At 55.3% G+C, this 19,418-nt stretch overlaps 1 protein-coding gene across 2 annotated transcripts; it reads left to right on the top strand.

The window, feature by feature from the left end:
- Window positions 1-334: 334 nt before the first annotated feature.
- TMEM63B (transmembrane protein 63B) lies at window positions 335-15,749 on the top strand (the record flags this gene model as incomplete). Of its 2 annotated transcripts, XM_084228608.1 has the most annotated exons (23): window positions 335-520; window positions 785-864; window positions 1,096-1,134; window positions 2,114-2,204; window positions 3,548-3,585; window positions 4,555-4,697; window positions 4,793-4,844; window positions 5,324-5,432; window positions 5,896-5,966; window positions 8,141-8,221; window positions 8,647-8,770; window positions 9,323-9,456; window positions 9,591-9,728; window positions 9,856-10,009; window positions 10,825-10,931; window positions 11,164-11,250; window positions 11,495-11,560; window positions 12,771-12,933; window positions 13,507-13,612; window positions 14,522-14,689; window positions 14,935-15,050; window positions 15,225-15,305; window positions 15,558-15,749. In XM_084228608.1, the coding sequence occupies 23 exons, from the start codon at window positions 362-364 to the stop codon at window positions 15,747-15,749; spliced, it is 2,499 nt and encodes an 832-aa protein (XP_084084734.1). The 2 variants fall into 2 exon arrangements, with proteins under 2 accessions (XP_084084734.1, XP_084084733.1); XM_084228607.1 differs by lacking the exon at window positions 1,096-1,134 and having other exon boundaries at window positions 362-520.
- Between the last annotated feature and the right edge of the window lie 3,669 nt (window positions 15,750-19,418).

The following is a 19,418-nucleotide window of genomic DNA, read 5'->3' as shown; positions in this document are numbered from 1 at the left end:
GATTTTGTATGTGTGTATGTGGAGGTGATAGAAGGCAGATGTTAGAGATCCACAGAAACCTTTCAGCTCAGACAAGCCAGTCTCCCCAGTTCAGGCCTGGCCTGGGATCTAAGCTGAGTTCCCCAGACCCAGGGTGGGGTCGCAGCCCTAGAACCAGTGAAGGTAAATCCATGTGACTCAACCCTCCCCTCCCCAACCCTTATCTCCAGAAGCCAGAACTTCACCCACCCAGGCAGCCCAGCGATCTGCCCTCACTGCCCCCTCCCCAGGCTCACCCTACTGAAGCCAAGAGAGGGATAGGGGCTGAGCCTAGCTGACCTCTTTGCTCTCCGCCCAGGAGGACCATGCGGCAGTAGCAGCCATGCTGCCCTTCCTGCTGGCCACACTGGGCACCACGGCCCTCAACAACAGCAACCCCAAGGACTACTGCTACAGTGCCCGCATCCGCAGCACCGTCCTCCAGGGCCTGCCCTTTGGGGGCGTCCCCACTGTGCTGGCTCTCGACTTCATGTGCTTCCTTGTGAGTGCTCAAAGGTCCCCCACCCTTGGTCTCCACACCCTGTATAGAGCTAACAGACACCTGCAGCTCTGACCACTCCCCCACCTGATCCAGACTCCCCAGGCTTAACTACAAGAGGATCCTTATCACCCAGCCCAAGCCTAGCCTCTCTGTTCACCCACATCATCCCCTTCCGAGATCAGATTTGGGCCCCTCTGCTCCTGCCCTTCTGGCTAATCCATGGGAGGATGGTCTCTCCACCTGCCAACCACCCTCTTCTCTCAGGCACTGCTGTTCTTGTTCTCCATCCTGCGGAAGGTGGCCTGGGACTATGGGCGGCTGGCCTTGGTGACAGATGCAGACAGGTAAGGCTCTGGAGCCCTGCCTTTAGCCCTACCTTGTTCCACAATCCTCAGGAACAGGAAAGAACCAGCCTTCTTTCATCACCCTTTGTTAGGGGAATGAAGAGGGGCCAGTCCCAGAATGGGTATGGGGGTCATGAGGGTTTAAAATTGGGCTTTTGTTCCTTGCCAGTTCCCAGGGACCCTCCCACCCCACCCCCGCCCCTGCTAACCCTGTCTGTTCTCTGTCCCCAGGCTTTGGCGACAAGAGAGGGACCGAGTGGAACAGGAATAGTATGTGGGGCACCAGCCCCCTCATCCCCACTAAACCAGCTTTCCTTTTCTTCTCTCATGCTTCTCTTTTCTTCCTGCCAAGTTGCTAGTTTCTTTTTGCAGTTTTCTCCTCTGCAGGCTCATGTTTCAGATTAACGCGGGTGGTGTGCTTTGCAGAGCAGGGGGCTCCCCAACTTGTCTCTGCCTCTCTCCTCTGGCTGTCTGCCTGAGAGAAGTTCCTCACCATGTACCCAATCTTTGTGGCCCTAGTTGGCTATAATGGAGGGGCCATCCTCCCGGAAATTCACAACTCACCCTGTTGGTTGCAGAGACAAGATTGGGTGTCACCAGTGGCTTCCCATCCCCTAACAGCTAGTTCTTCATATTTCAGGGATCCGTGCTCACCCCTTCTGGAGGCCTGGGAGGGGGGCTGCTCAAGGAGCCCTGAGTCTGGTCCTGGTGTCACGTCATGGTCTCTGTCTATAGAACCTGGAGTTAGAGATGCAGCAGTTGCTGGAGTCAGAGAAGAGGGAGGTCAGGGGCCCACCTGGAAGACATCCTCCAGCGCCTCCTTACCCCCAACCCTTCTGGGGCGCTCCTGTCCATTCTTACAAGCTTACACGCACACACACCCCCCCCCAATCCCACCACCACCACCATTGACCTAGGTATCTGTTGCCCCTGCTCGCCCCCCACTGGTCAGCTGTGGAACTGCAGATCCACTCATTCTTATTCCAACGTTGGTGCTGGGGGGTGAGAGCAGATGACCAATGACACCCTTCTCCCTTTGTAGCTGCCCTGAATTGGTACCCCAGGGCCCTCTGAAGGGAAAGCATATTTAAGGGGAGGCAGGGTAGGGGCACCCCGCTTCAGCCTCTTGCACTTTCTGTGCCTTGTCTAGCCCCTGGAACTCTGGAGTGGGAATCTGCCCACTTCCTTCCTGCTTCCATGGGCTTGGACTCACCAGGCTCTCTCTGATCTCTCATCTCCCCACCCCCAGTGTGGCCTCAGCTATGCACGGGGACAGTCATGATCGGTATGAGCGGCTCACATCTGTCTCCAGCTCCGTGGACTTTGACCAAAGAGACAATGTGAGTGCCCTCCTCCTGCCTGACTTCTTAGCCACTCTCTCCTTCCATGGCTGCCCCTAGCTTCTAGTGACATGGAGTCAGGGACCTATGGAGTGTGGCTCTTCTCAGCCAGGGGAATGCTGTCTGAGCACCACAGGATAACCACTTGGACCCAGAACCCTAGCTCTGTGCTCCCATGTCAACCTCCAAAGTAGCACAAAACTAACATCTGTGATTCCCAAACCTGTTCACCACAATAGTTATGTGCGTGTCTGTGCCGATTAATCCTGAGGACCCCTTTCTCCTTAAACATGGTTTTAGAGGTAATAAGTAGCCTTCCAGCCTGCCTAGTAAAACATACAGAATCCATTGTGTAGCTCAGGGGCTGATGGCCCCTGGCTGGATAGTGCAGTTGTCCTGCTGTAAATTGGAGCTGGTTGGCAGTGGCCTCCAGAGACAAGGCATGTGCCTGTGATTCACATAGTCCCCAGACCCCAGACCTCCTTTCACGTCAGACCCAACACTTCCAGAGTAAGGGTCCTGGTCAGAACTTACTCCTCAGACCCTGGTCAAGCCAGCTCGGGCTGGGGGCCAAGTGCAGCAGCTCTTGTAGCAGCTATAGCAGCAGAAGCCCATCTGCTTCCTGAGTTGGCACACACTGGTAACTGGCAAAGCAAAGGTGTCACCCAGCCAGCCAGAATGTCTAGATGGCCCCAAGATTCAAGTGACATTGGCAACAGGTAGCAAAATCCTGCCTCTTGGCTGGAGGGCATCTGTCTTCCCCATCCTGCCAAAGCCAGGACCCTCTCCTGATAGGAAGTTGGGGGGGTTCTCTGTCCGGTCCCCCCGCCATGTATCCCCACTCAGCTGCTGGTCTCTGAAGGCTGGTCTGGAGGGTTGAGGGGAAATTGCAGCTCTAAAGACCCTGGATTTTGGTGCCTCTGTGGTGCACTAGAAGGTGGGGGCTGAACCTCAGGCAGTATGGCCCCCCACCCTCTCCTTTTGGCAGCTATGTGGTAAACTCTTCCTGTTAGCTGCAGGTCTGGAGGTCCCACTTCTGTTGAACCCTGAACCCCACCCTGTCCCGCACAACTGCAGGACTTCCTCCAGTTCTGCTGCCCCATTGGGTATCTGTGGGGACCTGTAGTTCTGCAGATAGCCCTACAGGCCCGCAGATAGCCCAAGTTGACATTGGTCCTTTTCTGCTTTGAAGGCTGGCTCATTTCCTCATTCCCTCTCTGGGGATGAGCTAGTTCCTTGGCAGTGGGTGATTGATTATGAGAATGGGGTGGGTGGGACTTGGGGAGGAAGGGACTTGCATTGGTGGGATGGGACGCCAACTAATAGCCCTCTGTCCCCCCCAGGGTTTCTGTTCCTGGCTGACAGCCATCTTCAGAATAAAGTAAGTGAACAGTCATCAGGCTCTAAAGAAAGAAAAACAGAAACTTCAGAACCTGTCTTCTCCCTACAAAATACAGAGGCCAGCAGCTTTGAGGGCCTAGCGCTCCCAGCCAGCCCAGCACCTCCCCTACTCCAGGAGCCAGGCCCTGGGATCCCCATCTCGCTGTCCTCTGAGCTGGCCTCACATCACCCCACAGTCTTCTGTGTGCCCCCCCACCTGGGGGACCCCTCACTCTACCTTCAACTTTCCCTGCCCCTGCCACCCCGCAAGAGCAGGGCCTGGAGCTCCCACCTCAGGCCTCTGAGCAGCCAGCGGGTGGGGGCTCAGGCAGGCTGGGAGCAGCCAGCCAGCAGCAGGCTGGAGCCAGTGCCCAGCAGGCAGAAGTCAGGAGATCCAGCCAGAGTGCGGCAGGCAGGCAGTGAGTGCTGAGAGAGGCAGGAGGCCGGGACAGGTCAGCACCACCAACACCAGGGCCCCTCCCCAAGTGTAACATGCTTCCCAGCACCCATAGGTGCTGCTCCGTCCTCCCTCCCACTTCTGCCTTCTGTCTCTGTTCCTCTTTTTCTCCTGTCACAGCTCCCTTTTCTTCCCATCCCTTAGTGTACTTCTCCTTTGTCAGCTGTCTTCATTGTGTCCCTTCCTTTCCTCTGGCTCTCCCTCGCCTTTCTTTCCTTTAAGCCTTTGTTCTTTTTCTTCTTTCTTCATTTCTGTTGCCCTGTCTTAGCCCTTTCCTCCCTCTGTTCTTCCCGTTCCCCCTGCAACCATTTTCTCCTTCCCCTTCCCTCTCCTGCCTCCCTCCCTCCCCTCTGAGAAAATAGGGGATCCAGAGACACCCTTTCAAGCCCCATATTGTTGCTAGATTGTCACGGGCTGGGGTGCACGTGGGCTGGGGGTGGGCGAGGGCAGGAAAGTAGTGGACCGTGCTTCCCTGGTCCTCACCTAATTCCTCTGTCCCCACTGTGCCTGCAGAGATGATGAGATCCGGGACAAATGTGGGGGCGACGCGGTGCACTACCTGTCCTTCCAGCGGCACATCATCGGGCTGCTGGTGGTTGTGGGCGTCCTCTCTGTAGGCATCGTGCTGCCTGTCAACTTCTCAGGGGACCTGCTGGGTCAGTGAGGGCCAAGGTGGGAGGGGCAGGGAGCAAAGACAGGAAGAGATGTGTCCTTACCCCCTCGCCTTCCTCTCCCTCTTCCCACCTCCCAGAAAATAATGCCTACAGCTTCGGGAGAACCACCATTGCCAACTTGAAATCAGGGTAAGGTTGGGAAGCCGGTCGGTGAGGCCAGAGTCTGGGCCATATAAATGGGCAGGAAGGAAAGGGAGAAGGTTTGAGGAAGAGGTGACTGCAGCTGCAGAGATGGCTCTGGGGCCCTGCGGGCTTGGGTTGGAGATGGAAGAGGTAGTTCCTGTGGCGGATCTCCAGGGATGACCCAATAAAGCAAAGGAGGGTGCAACCTCAAGCCCAGGGGAGCTAACTGGGGCAGACTAAAAGGCAGCGTGGCCAGTGGGTATGGCAGGAAGAGGTGGCCTCTTCGGGACACTTTAGCCAGATGGAGCAAACTCGGGATGTGAAGCATGGAGTGTGAAGCATGGAGTCTGTCCTGTGGGCAGCAGTGCCAGAAGACTGGTGGTGGTGTAGGGACACTGTGCTTGGGTTTAATGGATGCTGGCAGGTTGGGGGTGTCTGTGTTCCTAACCTGAGTGGCTCCACATTCCCCCCACTGCTCCCCACAGGAACAACCTGCTATGGCTGCACACCTCCTTCGCCTTCCTGTACCTGCTGCTCACCGTCTACAGCATGCGCAGACACACCTCCAAGATGCGCTACAAGGAGGATGATCTGGTGAGTGGGCAGTGCCCCTTCCACTAGGCTTCTCTCGCCTCGGCCCCAAGGGGTGGCATCTCCAGGGTTAGACCAGCTGGGTTTGAATCCTGGCTCAGCAGCTCAGGAACATCCATCCAACAAGTTAAGTTACTTCCCTCCAGCCTTGATTTCCTCATCTGTGAAATGGAATCACATCAGTGATTTCCCAGGTGGGTGCTAGAGAGGCACTGTGAGCCACTAGACTGGGTTTTCATGGCCTGAGGATCTGAGAGCCGGGAAGAGATGGCTCTTTCACTGGGCTTACTGCCTGATTTCTATTAGAAACATGCCCCCTGCTTTTCCTAGGACCTGGCTCCTCCCTCAGGCCTCCTCCTACCGCTGCCTGCTCTGCTCTGCTTACCCCATCCCCCACCCCCTCCCTGCATCCTGAGGTTCCTCTGGAGTCAAACAGGAGGGCAAACCCACTCCCCTCTCACCCTAGGTAAAGCGAACTCTCTTCATCAATGGAATCTCCAAATATGCAGAGTCAGAAAAAATCAAGAAGCATTTTGAGTGAGTAGCCACCCCTACCCCCACCCCCAAGTCCTGCAGACTCTTCTTTGCCTTCAGCAACAAGAACGCCCTTACTCGCCTCCCATTCTGAGACCTAGGGTTGCATCAGGAGTTGGAGGTTAGACTAGGGATGAATTCTGATCCAGGGTGATATAGCACTTGACTGGGTGATCGACCCTGTCAAGAATAGGAGAAATACAAGTAAGACTTGAAAAGTGAGTCTCCAGGGCCTCTCCTCCTAGTATGAACTGGGTCATGAGTTCCTGACCCAAGGTCCATGGGCCCTTTGAAGTATGTGGTTCCCTCTACACCATGAGTGATATTCTGGGGTTTGTGTGCAAACTGCAGTCCTGGGAAACCTAGGCTGCACATTCTCAAAGGCTCGTTTCATCTCTGGGATTGTTGGGGAAGAGCAGGATGGATGCTCTAGGCATGCTGGGTGGCCAGAACAGTCTATGTACAGGATTGGCGATCCTGTCATACATTCATCTATCCCTTCAGCAAACTTTCCCAGTGCTGTTAGGCATAAGTCACTGTGGTACACCCTGGGGCTGTGAAATACCATCAGGCGCTCAGGAGGTTTCACAGTATGGAGGTCAGGACTAGGACTAGTCTAGGGTCTGGTCGGAAATTTGTCTGGGTCAGTTTATTGTTAGAATGAGGTGCCTCCCGGTGGTCCTGATGAGGAACATTGGTAGTCTGGATCAAGGCTCATTCCAGTCAGGACCAGGGCTCAGTCTGGTCAAGACCAGGATTTAGTGAGGTCTAGATCCATTGTCAGTTGGCCTGCATCAGAACTTGGTCATCATCCTGGATCAGAACAGGATTGAGAGCTACTCTCTGATATAGATCAGATTCATATGGGACAGTGGCAAGTTTGTGGTCACCATTAAGAGCTCCCACTTATTGGTCACCTTTTGCACACCCGGGACAAATAAATTAGAAATAGATCCTGTCCTCACACAAGTTATAGGACATCAGTTAAAATGAGATTGTCCCTGGTCAATAGGAGAGAATGATTTGGGACCTTATCTGGAATTTAAGTTTGGCATTAGGGGCAGTCAAGGTCAGGATTAAGAACAGGGCATGCTCAGAATTAGGGGCATTGAAAGACAGACTCAGCAGAATTAGAGACCACCCCATGCGCAGTCAGAGAGCCTCTGTGGTGGGGACTAGGGGTTTAGAGTTAGTTACATGAGAATGAGGGCTCATCAAGCCACAGTGATAAAGGCCCTTCCAAAGAGGAATCTTAAAATGGTTTGAGCACCAGCAGTGTCTGGGAAGATCTATCGCCTCCTAGGAAGTGAATTTCAAGGGCCCCATTCCATATTTAAGTTTCCAGATTCTCATGGGTTGTGCAATGTCCACATTGCTGTCTCTTTAAAACTGTATCTCATGCATCTTCGGCATCCATCAAAAAATTTCTCAAAGGTGGAGCTCAGTCTAGACTAGGGATTAGGCTCCAGCAGCAATGTGTGCTCCTAAGAATAAAGGAACTGCTCCTGCACTCAGTTCAGCAAGCCTTCTGCAACCTCTCCAGTTACCAGGTGCCAGGGGCCGAGAGTCAGGGACAGCCGATGGCTGGTCTGTCCTGGCCTGTCAAGGTTGGATCGATCTTGGGTCAGGGCTAGCGGGTGAGTCTCAGGTCTGGGTTATGGGTCAGTTTGCATCACAGTTCAGAGTTCTGGCCTCTGTCTCTGGCCCAGGTTAGAGGTCAGTCTCAGGTCAGATTCAGTATCAGCCTCTGGTTGGTGCTGAACCAGGAATCATTCTGTAGCTGCACTGTGTGCTGTTGGGGCCAGTCATGGACAAGGCTCAGTGCTGGACTCCAGCCAGGCCTTCTGGAACCAGGGTGAAGAGAACAGCCCGTGCTAGAAACATTTTCTCTCAACTTCAAGTCCACAGCCTGGGGCAAGAGTCAGCCCCCAGAGTGGCTTCCCAGCCCCTTGCAGGCAGGCGTGCCCTCATATCCCTGCTGAATCCTGGGCTCCCACACTGCTGGGCCCACTAGGATAAGGGTGAGGAGGAATTTCAAGGTTTTGGTCCTAAGGAACTCTAGTTTTTATAAACTCAGAAAGAGGGATCTTGAACTGGGAGTGTGTGTCTTAAGGTGTGGGGTGGAAGCCGGGAGGTGGGTGGGACCCTGCAGCGGGTGATGGTGCACTGTGTTTCAGGGAGGCCTACCCCAACTGCACAGTTCTCGAAGCCCGCCCATGTTACAATGTGGCTCGCCTCATGTTCCTCGATGCAGAGAGGTAATGGGGCTGGAGGGGGGACACACCGAGGGGCCCTCTGCTCATTGTTGGTGAGATCTTGGCTACCACACAGGAACCTGGCTCCCCTTCCATGTGTTTCCCAAGGTGTTTGATTTTATTCACTCCCTGGTATGCCTAGTAATTTCACTCTGGAAAGAGCAAGACTGGGAGTGTTAATTGCAAAGGAAAGGGGCCTGCCATCTCAACCCCACCTGAGGACTTGCCCTTCAGTTACAAAATGAGAAACTTAGGCCAGACTGGCCCTCAAGGGATGGTTGGAGAGACCCTGGGATGGGGACATGTCTGAACCATGTATCTTAAACCCTATACTTGGGGAGCGAACTAGGTTACCCCAAGCTACCCAACCTCCCAGGCAGCCCCAGCCCCGGCTGGGCCGTGAGTGACTGGGCACCTGGGTCTCACAGGAAGAAGGCCGAGCGGGGGAAGCTGTACTTCACAAACCTCCAGAGCAAGGAGAACGTCCCCACCATGATCAACCCCAAGCCCTGCGGCCACCTCTGCTGTTGTGTGGTGCGAGGCTGTGAGCAGGTAGGAGCGGGCCTGCCATGGGGGAGCCTGGCCTCCACTTAGACCTCGGGGCCCCCAAAGCTCTTGATGGAAGTTGGGAGGACTTGGAAGGTCCTGGGGAGACAGGTTGCAGCGGTGATGGGTGCACCCCACAGTGGATCCTGTCCCAAAATCCCAGAAACACATGCACACAAATAGGCTTTGCACCTAAATCCGTAAAGGCAGATGGACCTCCTAGAGGAGGCAAGACCAGGGCTGGGGTAGGAGCAGTTTTTAACTTTTCCCTACAACGGCTAAGTTTTCAAGCCCCTTATCAGGAGCGGGCAGTCAAGGGGACAGTTGTGCTGTATTTACTAGCCCTGTGGCTTCACAAGTTTCTTGACTGCTCTGTGCCCCAAACTTCTTGTCTATAAGACGGGAGTAAGTGTATGAACCTCGGGGGATGGTTGTGTGGCTGACTGAGCCACACCTAGCAACTTACAGCAGCTGCAGGTCTGCCGTGAGCCCCGGCTCTGCTCGCTGGGAGCTGCGCACCCCAGCCCGGCTCTCATGCTATCTCACCTGTCCTGGCAGGTGGAGGCCATTGAGTACTACACGAAGCTGGAACAGAAGCTGAAGGAAGAGTACAAGCGGGAGAAGGAGAAGGTGAACGAGAAGCCTCTAGGCATGGCCTTTGTCACCTTCCACAACGAGACCATCACCGCCATGTGAGTCCCCTCCAGGCCTGCTCGCCCTGGCCCTTGTCCCCCAGTGACCAGCTGGGGCTCCTCGCTTCCAGCCAGCTGTCAGCAGTGGGGTCCCCAATGGCTGGTGCCACAGTAACTGGTACCCATCCCACCAGCATCCTAAAGGACTTCAACGTGTGTAAGTGCCAGGGCTGTGCCTGCCGGGGGGAGCCGCGCGCCTCGTCCTGCAGCGAGTCCCTGCACATCTCCAACTGGACCGTGTCCTACGCCCCTGACCCACAGAACATCTACTGGTGAATAATGGGGCTTCGTGAGGCCCCAGTGGGCTCCAGTGGGGTTGGGGGAGGAGTGGAGGATCCTAAGTGTCATGGGGACCACCGACATTTGTCCTGGAGTGACCCCCCTGCCCTGTCTCCCCAGGGAGCACCTCTCCATCCGAGGCTTCATCTGGTGGCTGCGCTGCCTGGTCATCAACGTGGTCCTATTCATCCTCCTCTTCTTCCTCACCACCCCGGCCATCATCATCACCACTATGGACAAGTTCAATGTCACCAAGCCTGTGGAGTACCTCAACGTGAGACACCCCGCCCCCCCATGTTGTCACATGATGCAGATGCCAGGCTCGACCCCTCCTGCCCAGTATAGCTCCTCTTCCCCACAGCCAGGCCCTCCCAGGAAGCGCCCACACAGCTGTGGGCTTTAGACCGCTCTGTATACTGTTCTTGTGCTCCCTACCACCTTCCTCAAGGAGAGGCCACCCTAACTGCCCATGTGACTTCAGATAGGTTCCTTCTCCTCATCCCTCAGTTTCTCGAATAGAAACATGAAAGGCTCAGACTAAGTCATTGGCTTGCAAACTTAGACCCTGATGCCTTTATTGAAAGGCATCTCACATGAAACCCATGGTGGAAAAACATGGCTGCTCCGAGGAGGTAGGATGGGAGTCACCTCCGCCTGGTCTCCCCTTCCCACTCCTGCCACATGCACAGCATACCTCCTGGGAACCTCTAAGTTCACAGGGAGACAGTTTGAAAATCACTGAGTGATCCGAGCATAATAGATAAGGCCCAGACTGCCTGGGTTCAGATCTCTACCCCACTGCTTACCAGCTGGGTAAGCTATTAAATGTCTTTCTGCCTCAGTTTGCTCATCCGTAAAATGGGTCAGCAGCATCATTGCGAGGATTAATCCATGTAGTGCGTCACATATAGGAGCTGTCCAGCAAATGCTAACTACTAACATTATTCAAACTGGGATTGCACCTATAGCCCTGGCCTTCCAGATGTTCTGACGGGGCCCTGGGCTCAGTGAAGGTGGGAGCAGGCAGGCAAAATCATCTGGGCCACTGGCCTGTCCCCACCTGGCACTCACTTCTTTTCCCCACCACAGAATCCCATCATCACCCAGTTCTTCCCCACCCTGCTGCTGTGGTGCTTCTCAGCCCTGCTCCCCACCATCGTCTACTACTCTGCCTTCTTTGAAGCTCACTGGACACGGTGAGACACGCACAGCAACCTCTCCCTGGTGTACCTATCCCCATTGGGCAGCCCTGAGACCTCCAGGCTCCCTGCCCCAGGCCATCCAGAGCTGACACAGAAGAGGAAGTGACTAGCATCCTCCCTTTGGGAAGTCCCCCTTCCCAGGAAACTGTTCTGGGATACTGTACTGGTTTGGGGAGCAGGTGTGGGACTGGCTTCCCTGACCTCTGTCCCTGTGCTCCTGCCATAGCTCCGGGGAGAACAGGACCACCATGCACAAGTGCTACACCTTCCTCATCTTTATGGTGCTGCTCCTACCCTCACTGGGACTGAGCAGGTGAGTTTGGGGTGGGAGCTGGGGTTGGGGGTTATAAGATGGCAGTAGTGGGGAAGAGTTCAGACTCCCACCTCCCTGCTGAGCTGAGGGCATGAAGCTGGTCATCCCTAGGTGGTCCTGACTCACCTGCCCCATTGAAGGATAGGGGAGGTTGTTCCCACATAGGAGTGCTCGTAAGTGGAACTCCCCTCCCCCTGGTACTTTGGGCCATTCCAGCCCCCACCACACCTCTCTTCTCCTCTAGCCTGGACCTCTTCTTCCGCTGGCTCTTTGACAAGAAATTCTTGGCCGAGGCAGCTATTCGGTTTGAGTGAGTGACTGGGGGCCCTAAGAAAGGACCTTGACCGCGGGGTGGCTGTGCCTGAGACACACTGCCAGCCTCAGTGGAAGGCTTGGCTTCCAGCCCTCTGGCAGGAGTGGGGAGGAGCTCGGTGCATCTGTGGGGTCTCGGGTATATGTGTCGGGGAGGTCCCTGGGGTCTGGGTTGGGCTCTCTCTTTGTGAACCTCTCTGGATTCTGAGGTCACTCAAGATTTATTTGGGCTCAGAGGACCACACTGGGGAGGGGGGTAATGGGAAGCTCTGGGGCCCATATTCTAGGGCTAACTATGAGAGTCTGGAGTTCCATTTGGGAGGTTTGAGTGGTGTCTACAGCGGAGTTTTGGGAGTGATTTGGGGGTTCCTAGAGGTATCCCTGAAGGTCTCTGGAGCCCACACTTTCAAGTATCTATGGAAACCTCTTGGGATATCTCTGGGGGACTTTCGGATGTTCTGGGGCTGGGGCTCAAGCTGGGATTATCTTGAAAGATTTGGGCTTGTGCAGAGGTGTGACTGGAGTTCATCACATGCCTGCTCTGGGATGTATGAATGTATCTGGGGAGCACAGACGATAGCTGTGGAGTGGGGGGACAAGCCTGGGGTCTAGCTCTAAGCCCTCTGGGGTATTCATGTATTCATGCTTGGAGTGACATGGGCATTGACTAAGGCTCTTGGTTTCGCCCGCCTGCAGATACCAGGGGAGGGTCTCTGGAAGTTGTGTTCTGGAGGGGCTCATATTCTGGGAGCAGCTCCTGGTTAAGTTAAGGTCTAAGGGGGAAAACCTTCCAGGTGTTCCTGGAACTCACACCCTTGGTGATCTTTGGGTTCTCATAGGGATTGTCTCTAGAGATCTTGGTCAGTCATATCCTGAACATTCTGGTGGCCTTAGGGGTCTTGAGTACTCCTCCCTGAGTCTTTCTGGGGCACAAGTTTGAGGGATGTCTCAGGCTCACACTCTCAGGTGTGTCCACTCACAACGAAGATGTCTGGGGCTTACTCTGGAGGTGTCTGTTGACACTCTGGGGTCCGCCTGTGGGGTTCACATCTGAGAGGACTGGGACACTGGTTCTGGAGAGCTGAGGTGGGATGCCCAAATGGCAGACGGCTCTGTGTGGGGCTGAAGGTGTGTGCTATCAGCTGGATGTAGGCAGGTGGCCCCTGGGTAACCTAAGCGTACAGTGCTGGAGCAGCTGGTGCCCGCAGGTGCGTGTTCCTGCCCGACAACGGCGCCTTCTTCGTGAACTACGTCATTGCCTCAGCCTTTATCGGCAACGCCATGGATCTGCTGCGCATCCCGGGCCTGCTCATGTACATGATCCGGCTCTGCCTGGCGCGCTCAGCCGCCGAGAGGCGCAACGTGAAGCGGGTACGGCCTACCGGGCCGCAGCAGTAGCACAGCGCCCCCTGGTGGGGCCAATCAGAAACAGCGTCTAGAGAGTGGGAGTACAAAGGTGCTGGGGCTTTGGGGGAGTGTATAGTTCGTGGGCTTGTGGAGAGCAGTTGGTGGCCCTGAGTTATCCCCTTCCTATGTAGGGCCTTTTCCCTTGAGCACAGCAGTGGTTCAGCCTGAAAGGCCAGTTCTGACAGTCTAGTGTCCTTGATGGGAGCTGAGGGAGGTCTGGGTCCCTAGACCTAGGGTTCCTTTGTCCTAACCCCACATAAGGGCTGTGGGCACCCCACTCCCATGTCCACCCACCTCTTCTCCCCTGATCCCCCACCTGCTAGCCCCTGATCCCTTAAAGGTCCTTCCCTATGCACTTGCCACTCTACCTGCCTGCCCTCCCATCTTGGCCACAGCTCCTCTCTCCATCTGCTTTGCCCTGCCCTGAACACTGGGTTCCTTTCCCAGGGCTTCTTTCCTGGCCCCTCCCACCTGCCTGTGCCCCTTCAGTCTGCCCCTCCCCTCCCTGAGCCGCCCTCCTGCCCATCTCCCCCCCAGCATCAGGCCTACGAGTTCCAGTTTGGCGCAGCCTACGCCTGGATGATGTGCGTCTTCACGGTGGTCATGACCTACAGTATCACCTGCCCCATCATCGTGCCCTTCGGTAGGCACCGCCGCGCCGGGACCTGGGCCCTGCTCGGGGGGACCCAGGACCTCACTCGCTCCACTCCAGTAAGGCAGGCCACCCCGAGTGGACAGGGCCCCGGCTGGGAGACCGACCCCTCAGGCCTCCCGCCCGGTCCCTGGCTCAGTCTGGGGCAGGCCAGGGGGGAGGAGGGGAAAAGCCATCGCAGCTCAGGCCAGACCCAGTTGGTGTGCTGGACCCTTGGGCAGTCACCTCGACATGGCCATGCCCGCCCATACCAGTGGCTTCACCCAATGGATATACTTGAACATGCATCACATGCCCACTGAGGTGTCCACATGCCTACACAGGATCCATGGGCACACTGGTACACAGCCCTGTCAACTCAGGCAAGATCTTTGGATTCCAGGGTGGGGTTGGGTCCTTGCCTGCCTTTAGCTGAGCCGTATGACTTGGGCAGGTCCCTCTTCCTTCTGAAGAAATTAACAAAGTTTCTCTTCAACTGTCCCCCCACTAGTGGCCTCTACTTTCCCCCTTGATAACATCCTACCACCTTAACCACCCTCCCTGGTTATTGACAGCTCCAACCTCCCAAACTAACCTCCTTGTCCTCGTTCAAAAATTCCCATTCCCTCAGGCTCTAGGAAAATAGAACTAACACCTAACATCTCTTTAGGGACAGGGATAGCAAGAAATGATATAGGTTTTAAGGGGATGCTTGTTGATCCAAATGAATGGATTTCTAAAGTTCCTAAAAAGGGGCTGTAGATTGAAGAGGCTGAGGCAGAGAGGCTGCAGCTCTACGATCCTGCTCAGGGCTTGGGCGGGAGGAGGGAGGCCAGCCCTTCAGCCACCTCAGAAGGACCGGGACCACCTGTGATGGACATGCAAAGGTGCCGAGGTCAGGGCCCATGTGGCTTCCCCCAGGGCTCATGTACATGCTGCTGAAGCACCTGGTAGACAGGTACAATCTCTACTACGCCTACCTGCCGGCCAAGCTGGACAAGAAGATCCACTCCGGGGCTGTGAACCAGGTGGTGGCTGCGCCCATCCTCTGCCTCTTCTGGCTGCTGTTCTTCTCCACCATGCGCACGGGTGAGGGCCGCCCCCCTGGGGAGCCGGGGTGGGGATGGAGGGGCCTCCTTCCAGAGGCAGAGCAGGCCCTGGGAGGGTCCTCAATAAGCAGGGCCCAGAGGCACGGGGCCTGGGAGAGGCCGGGGCAAGGCTGCAGCACGTGGGACCATGGGCATGCATCAGAAGGTAGCCAGAGTGGGGTGATGGGCCTCTGGGAGGGGCCCAGAGGAGAGGTAGCAGCCCCGTTCTTTGCCCCCCCACACCAGGGTTCCTAGCCCCCACGTCCATGTTCACATTCGTGGTCCTGGTCATCACCATCGTCATCTGTCTCTGCCACGTCTGCTTCGGACACTTCAAATACCTCAGTGCCCACAATTACAAGGTGGGGGGCTGGGGGGCAGGGGGATGGCTGATGGCAGAACCTCTAGAGGGGCTGGGGGCAGAGGGATGGTTGGGAGCTGAGGGCCAAATGGGGTGCTGAGAAGGTATGGGGTCATGAGTGAGACTGAGGGCAGGGGCATTTCCCCACTCCCTGACTCATTCTGGGCCCCTCAAGATTGAGCACACGGAGACAGATACCGTGAACTCCAGAAGCAATGGACGGCCCCCCACTGTTGCCGCTGTCCCCAAATCTGCGGTGAGTGCCCTGATGCATGGCCAAAGGCAGGGAGGTACTTCTGATTGAGATTTGGTCCCGAAACTCCATGTCCCATCTAGAAAGTGAAGGGGGAGGTGGGGAAGAGGGGACGGCAGCAGTCTGGCTTCATTGAGGCTCTGCCACCTCCTCCTAAGGATCGCCACCCTCCCTCTGCAGGCCCTGTGTTCCCCCCCCCACTCCCTCGTTACATGGGCAGCTGTCCACCCTCACCCCCTTTCTCTCTCCCTGCAGAAATACATCGCTCAGGTGCTGCAGGACTCAGAGGTGGACGGGGATGGGGATGGGGGTCCTGGGAGCTCAGGGGACGAGCCCCCATCATCCTCGTCCCAAGATGAGGAGCTGCTGATGCCCCCTGATGGCCTCACGGACACAGACTTCCAGTCTTGCGAGGACAGCCTCATAGAGAATGAAATTCACCAGTAAGGGGAGGGGGGCCCTGGAGGCCACACCCTGCCCCACCCTGCCCCACCCCCCCACGGACACTAAACTGCTAATAATTTATTAGATCTAAAGCCCCGTCCTCCCCCATCCCCTGCTTTCATTAAGGTATTTAAACCTGGGGATTTCACTGCTCTCCCCCACTATGGAGGGAGGGAGGGAACCCCCCAGCCTCAGTGAGGAGAGCCCCGAGCCGGCCCCGGGGCAAAGAGGGGTGTGCTTAGGGTTCCCCCAGATCAATGCCCCCCAGGCTAGTAGTGAGGTCAGGAAAGGGTTAATGAGAGCCAAGAGGGGTACCTGGTGCCATGGCTGGAGACCTGGGGGGGCAGGTAAATCAGGGGCTGCCCCCCCCAGTTCTTTCCTCCCCCCCCATTCCCCCCCCGGGATCTGGTACTCCAGGGAAATGGAGCCCCCCCCCCCATGAGTGGGGAAGGGGAACTGAGTGGGAGGAAGAGTCAGGCCCCGAGTTGGGGGGTGGTGACCTGGGGGGGGGGTGGGCATGGCTGACACTGGAAAAATGGGGTTTTGCACTGTTTTTTTTTTTCCTTTAAAATAAAAATGAAAAGAAAAGCTCCGAGGTACTGTCTGACTTGTGCTGCTGAGCTGGACACAGGCCCAGGGACCAACCACCCTCTGTCTGCGTGGAGGACCTGTTCAGAGTTACCACATGACCCTGGGCAAGAGCTTCCCCAGTCAGCTTGTGGAGCCTCCATTTCTGCATGGGGACAGCAGCAGAATGGTAGGAGGGGCTGCTGTGTTCACTTCCACCTGTCATCCTGCCCGCCAGCTCTGCTGCCATGCCTGCCCTGAGGAAATTGTGGGACCCTTCTCCCTGACAGCCACGCAGAGGGGATAGAGATTTAGGGCAGAAAGTGGACAAAGCCACAAGTCCACATTGTGTGGGAAGAAGACCTTTTGGAAGGGAGATCCCAGGAGGCTGCTTCCAGAAAAGGGCTTTCAGTGGCTGCCCTGGAGGGGGAGAGGCAAGAAAACAGAGCCATTGATCACCAGGTCAAATGCTGTCATCATTATTTGTTGACATTGTTGCTACATTTTATTTTTTTTAAGATTGATTTATTTATGCATACAAGAGCTGAGGTATAGGCCAGAGGTGCAGAGGGTTGGGGGTGAGAGGATTCACCAGAGACAGAGTAGGGAGCAGAACAAGCAGATCTACTGAAACACACTGCTGCAGCGTGAGACAGGAGAGGTCTGCTGTGCCGTGTATCACCTCCCTGGCCAGCCAGGGAATTGCTGCAATGGCTGGTGATAGCTTGATAGTGCTGTCTTTAACCCCTGCTCCACCAGGGAGACCCCACTACCTTTTTTTTTTTAAGATTTATTTATTTATGCAAACAAGAACTGGGGTACAGGCCAGAGGTGCGGGGGGGGGTGAGAGGATTCATTAGAGACAGAGTGGGGAACAGAACTGGCAGAGTGACTGAAATACACTGCTGAAAGGAGCAGCAGGCAAAACAGGAGTGCTGTTCCACATGGGTAGCTCCCTGGCCAGGGATCGAATTCGTGCCGCAGAGGCTGCGGATAGCGTCATGGTGCTGTGCTTAACCCCTTGCGCCGCCAGGGAGGCCCCCCTGCTACATTTTACTGAGTGACTATTATGTACCAGGAATTTTGCTAAGTGACTTACCTGCTTAAAGTATCTACAACTCAGAAGGCTGCTCTGGGGTCAAGCGTGAGTTTGCTGTGAGGATTGCCTGAGATAACAAATAAGTGCTCACTTGGCCTGACGCCCAGCACACAGTAAAACCCAATAGCTATCATTAATACTATAACTGCAACTATAATTAGTACTGTGATCGCGCATAGCTAATAGTACCTACAAAGCAGGTATGGTTTGCCTCTTGTTGGAAGAGGACAGAGGCTTGGGAGGGGATAGGGTTTGCCCGGGGTCACAGGCCAGGAAGGGACCTTGGAAAGACCTTGTTGAGCATCTCAGTGAGTTGCTGGCCCATCTGTCCTTCCCTAGGAGTGCACAAGGTCCTCCCCACAAAATCCCATCCCTGCCCTCTAGTCAATTACTACTCAACTTCTAAGGCCCAGCTCAAACTAGCATCTCTGAGGGCCTTCCTGTGACTGCTGCCTCCCACCCTCCTGAGGCCTGCAGAGCCTCATGCACGCTGCACCAGCACAGGGTTCTTCTGTCACCATTCCCCCCATGCAACCTGGGAAAGCCACCTCTCCTCACTGGGCCCGTTTCCTCATCAATAAAATCAAGAGCATGACCCAATGACCTCTGAGACCGCAGCGCATCATCCTGCCCACCCACCACCCACCAGCAGAACCCAAAGTGAGTCAAAGAACTCCCAGAGGGAGAAAAACCTCAGGGGAGGGCCTCCCTGGTGGCGCAGGGGTTGAGCGCTGGGTTGCGAAGCTGCCCGCAGCCTCTGCAGTGCCAGTTCCATCCCCGGCTGCTCCCCGGCCACCGGAGGAAGGTCCCACATGGCGCACAGACCTCTCCTGCCGCCCGCTGCTCCCCTCAGCAGTGTACTTCAGTCCTTCTGCCTGCTCTGCTCCCCACTCTGGCTCTGGTGAATTCTCTCACCCTCCCGCACTTCTGACTGTACCCAGTGCTTGTATAAATAAATTTAAAAAATAAAATAAATCTTTAAAAAAAAAAAAACCTCAGGGGAGAAGGAGGAAGAAACAGGTGCCACAGGAACCTGCAGACCAGCAACCAGAAACCAACAGGGGACAGCAAACAGCAAGGGGCAGAGGGGAGCAGCGCCAGGCGTCCTACCACAAGCTGTGGAGAGTGTTCCCTGGGGGCCAGCTGTAGGCAGACTGGTTGGGAGAGGCCCAAACACAGGAGAAATGAAGTCCAGAGTCTCGTCCATGCTGAAGCCTCCACTTGTCCCAAGATCTGCAGTCCTGAGAACTGTGGACTCCCAGGTAGAATCCCCAAAATAGGGGAGGGGGCTCCCGAGGGTGGGGGAGTAAAGTGCTAATTCTTGGGCAGGTAGAAATCAGTTGTGAATTTCAAGCAGGAAGCACAAAGAACTGGCCCTAAGAAAATACTGGATGATCTCACTCATAGCAGGAATTTAGAAAACCTAAATAAGGGACCAGGAAAAAGACTAATTATAATAAAGTAATAATCAAAATCAACAAGCAACTATAAACCAGAGACACACTACGGTGGGTTGGGGGTGGGCGGGGGATGGGGAGAGGAGAGAGGGGTGGGGTGAAGAAGTACTAGCTTCAAAATAAGAGGGGGATGCAATTGTATGGGGAATATAACCAAAATGAAAATGCATACATTGCACAAAGATGAAAAATAATGTAAGAATTATATATATATATATATATATATATATATATATATATATATATATATAAAAAGAACAGGCAGGCCCTAAGGCCCCAAATAACTGTCACCCTTGAGGGGCCTCCCTGGTGGCACCACACTATGAAGCAATCCGCAGCCACTGCAGCATAAGTTCAATCCCAGTCAGCCAGGGAGCGGCCCACATGACACAGCAGACCTCTACTGTCTCAGACCCCCTGCTCCCCTCAGCAGTGTACTTCGGTCGATCTGCCTGTTCTGTTCCCCACTCTGTCTCTGGTGAATCCTCTCACTCCCTGCATCTCTGGCCTGCACCCCAGCTCTCGTATGCATAAATAAATAAAGCTTTA

This window comes from Talpa europaea, assembly GCF_964194135.1.
Source record: "Talpa europaea genome assembly, chromosome: 2".
NCBI classification, from domain to species: domain Eukaryota; kingdom Metazoa; phylum Chordata; class Mammalia; order Eulipotyphla; family Talpidae; genus Talpa; species Talpa europaea.
The sequence above is the reverse complement of the archived record's forward strand: the minus strand, read 5'-3'. Positions and strand labels throughout refer to the sequence as shown.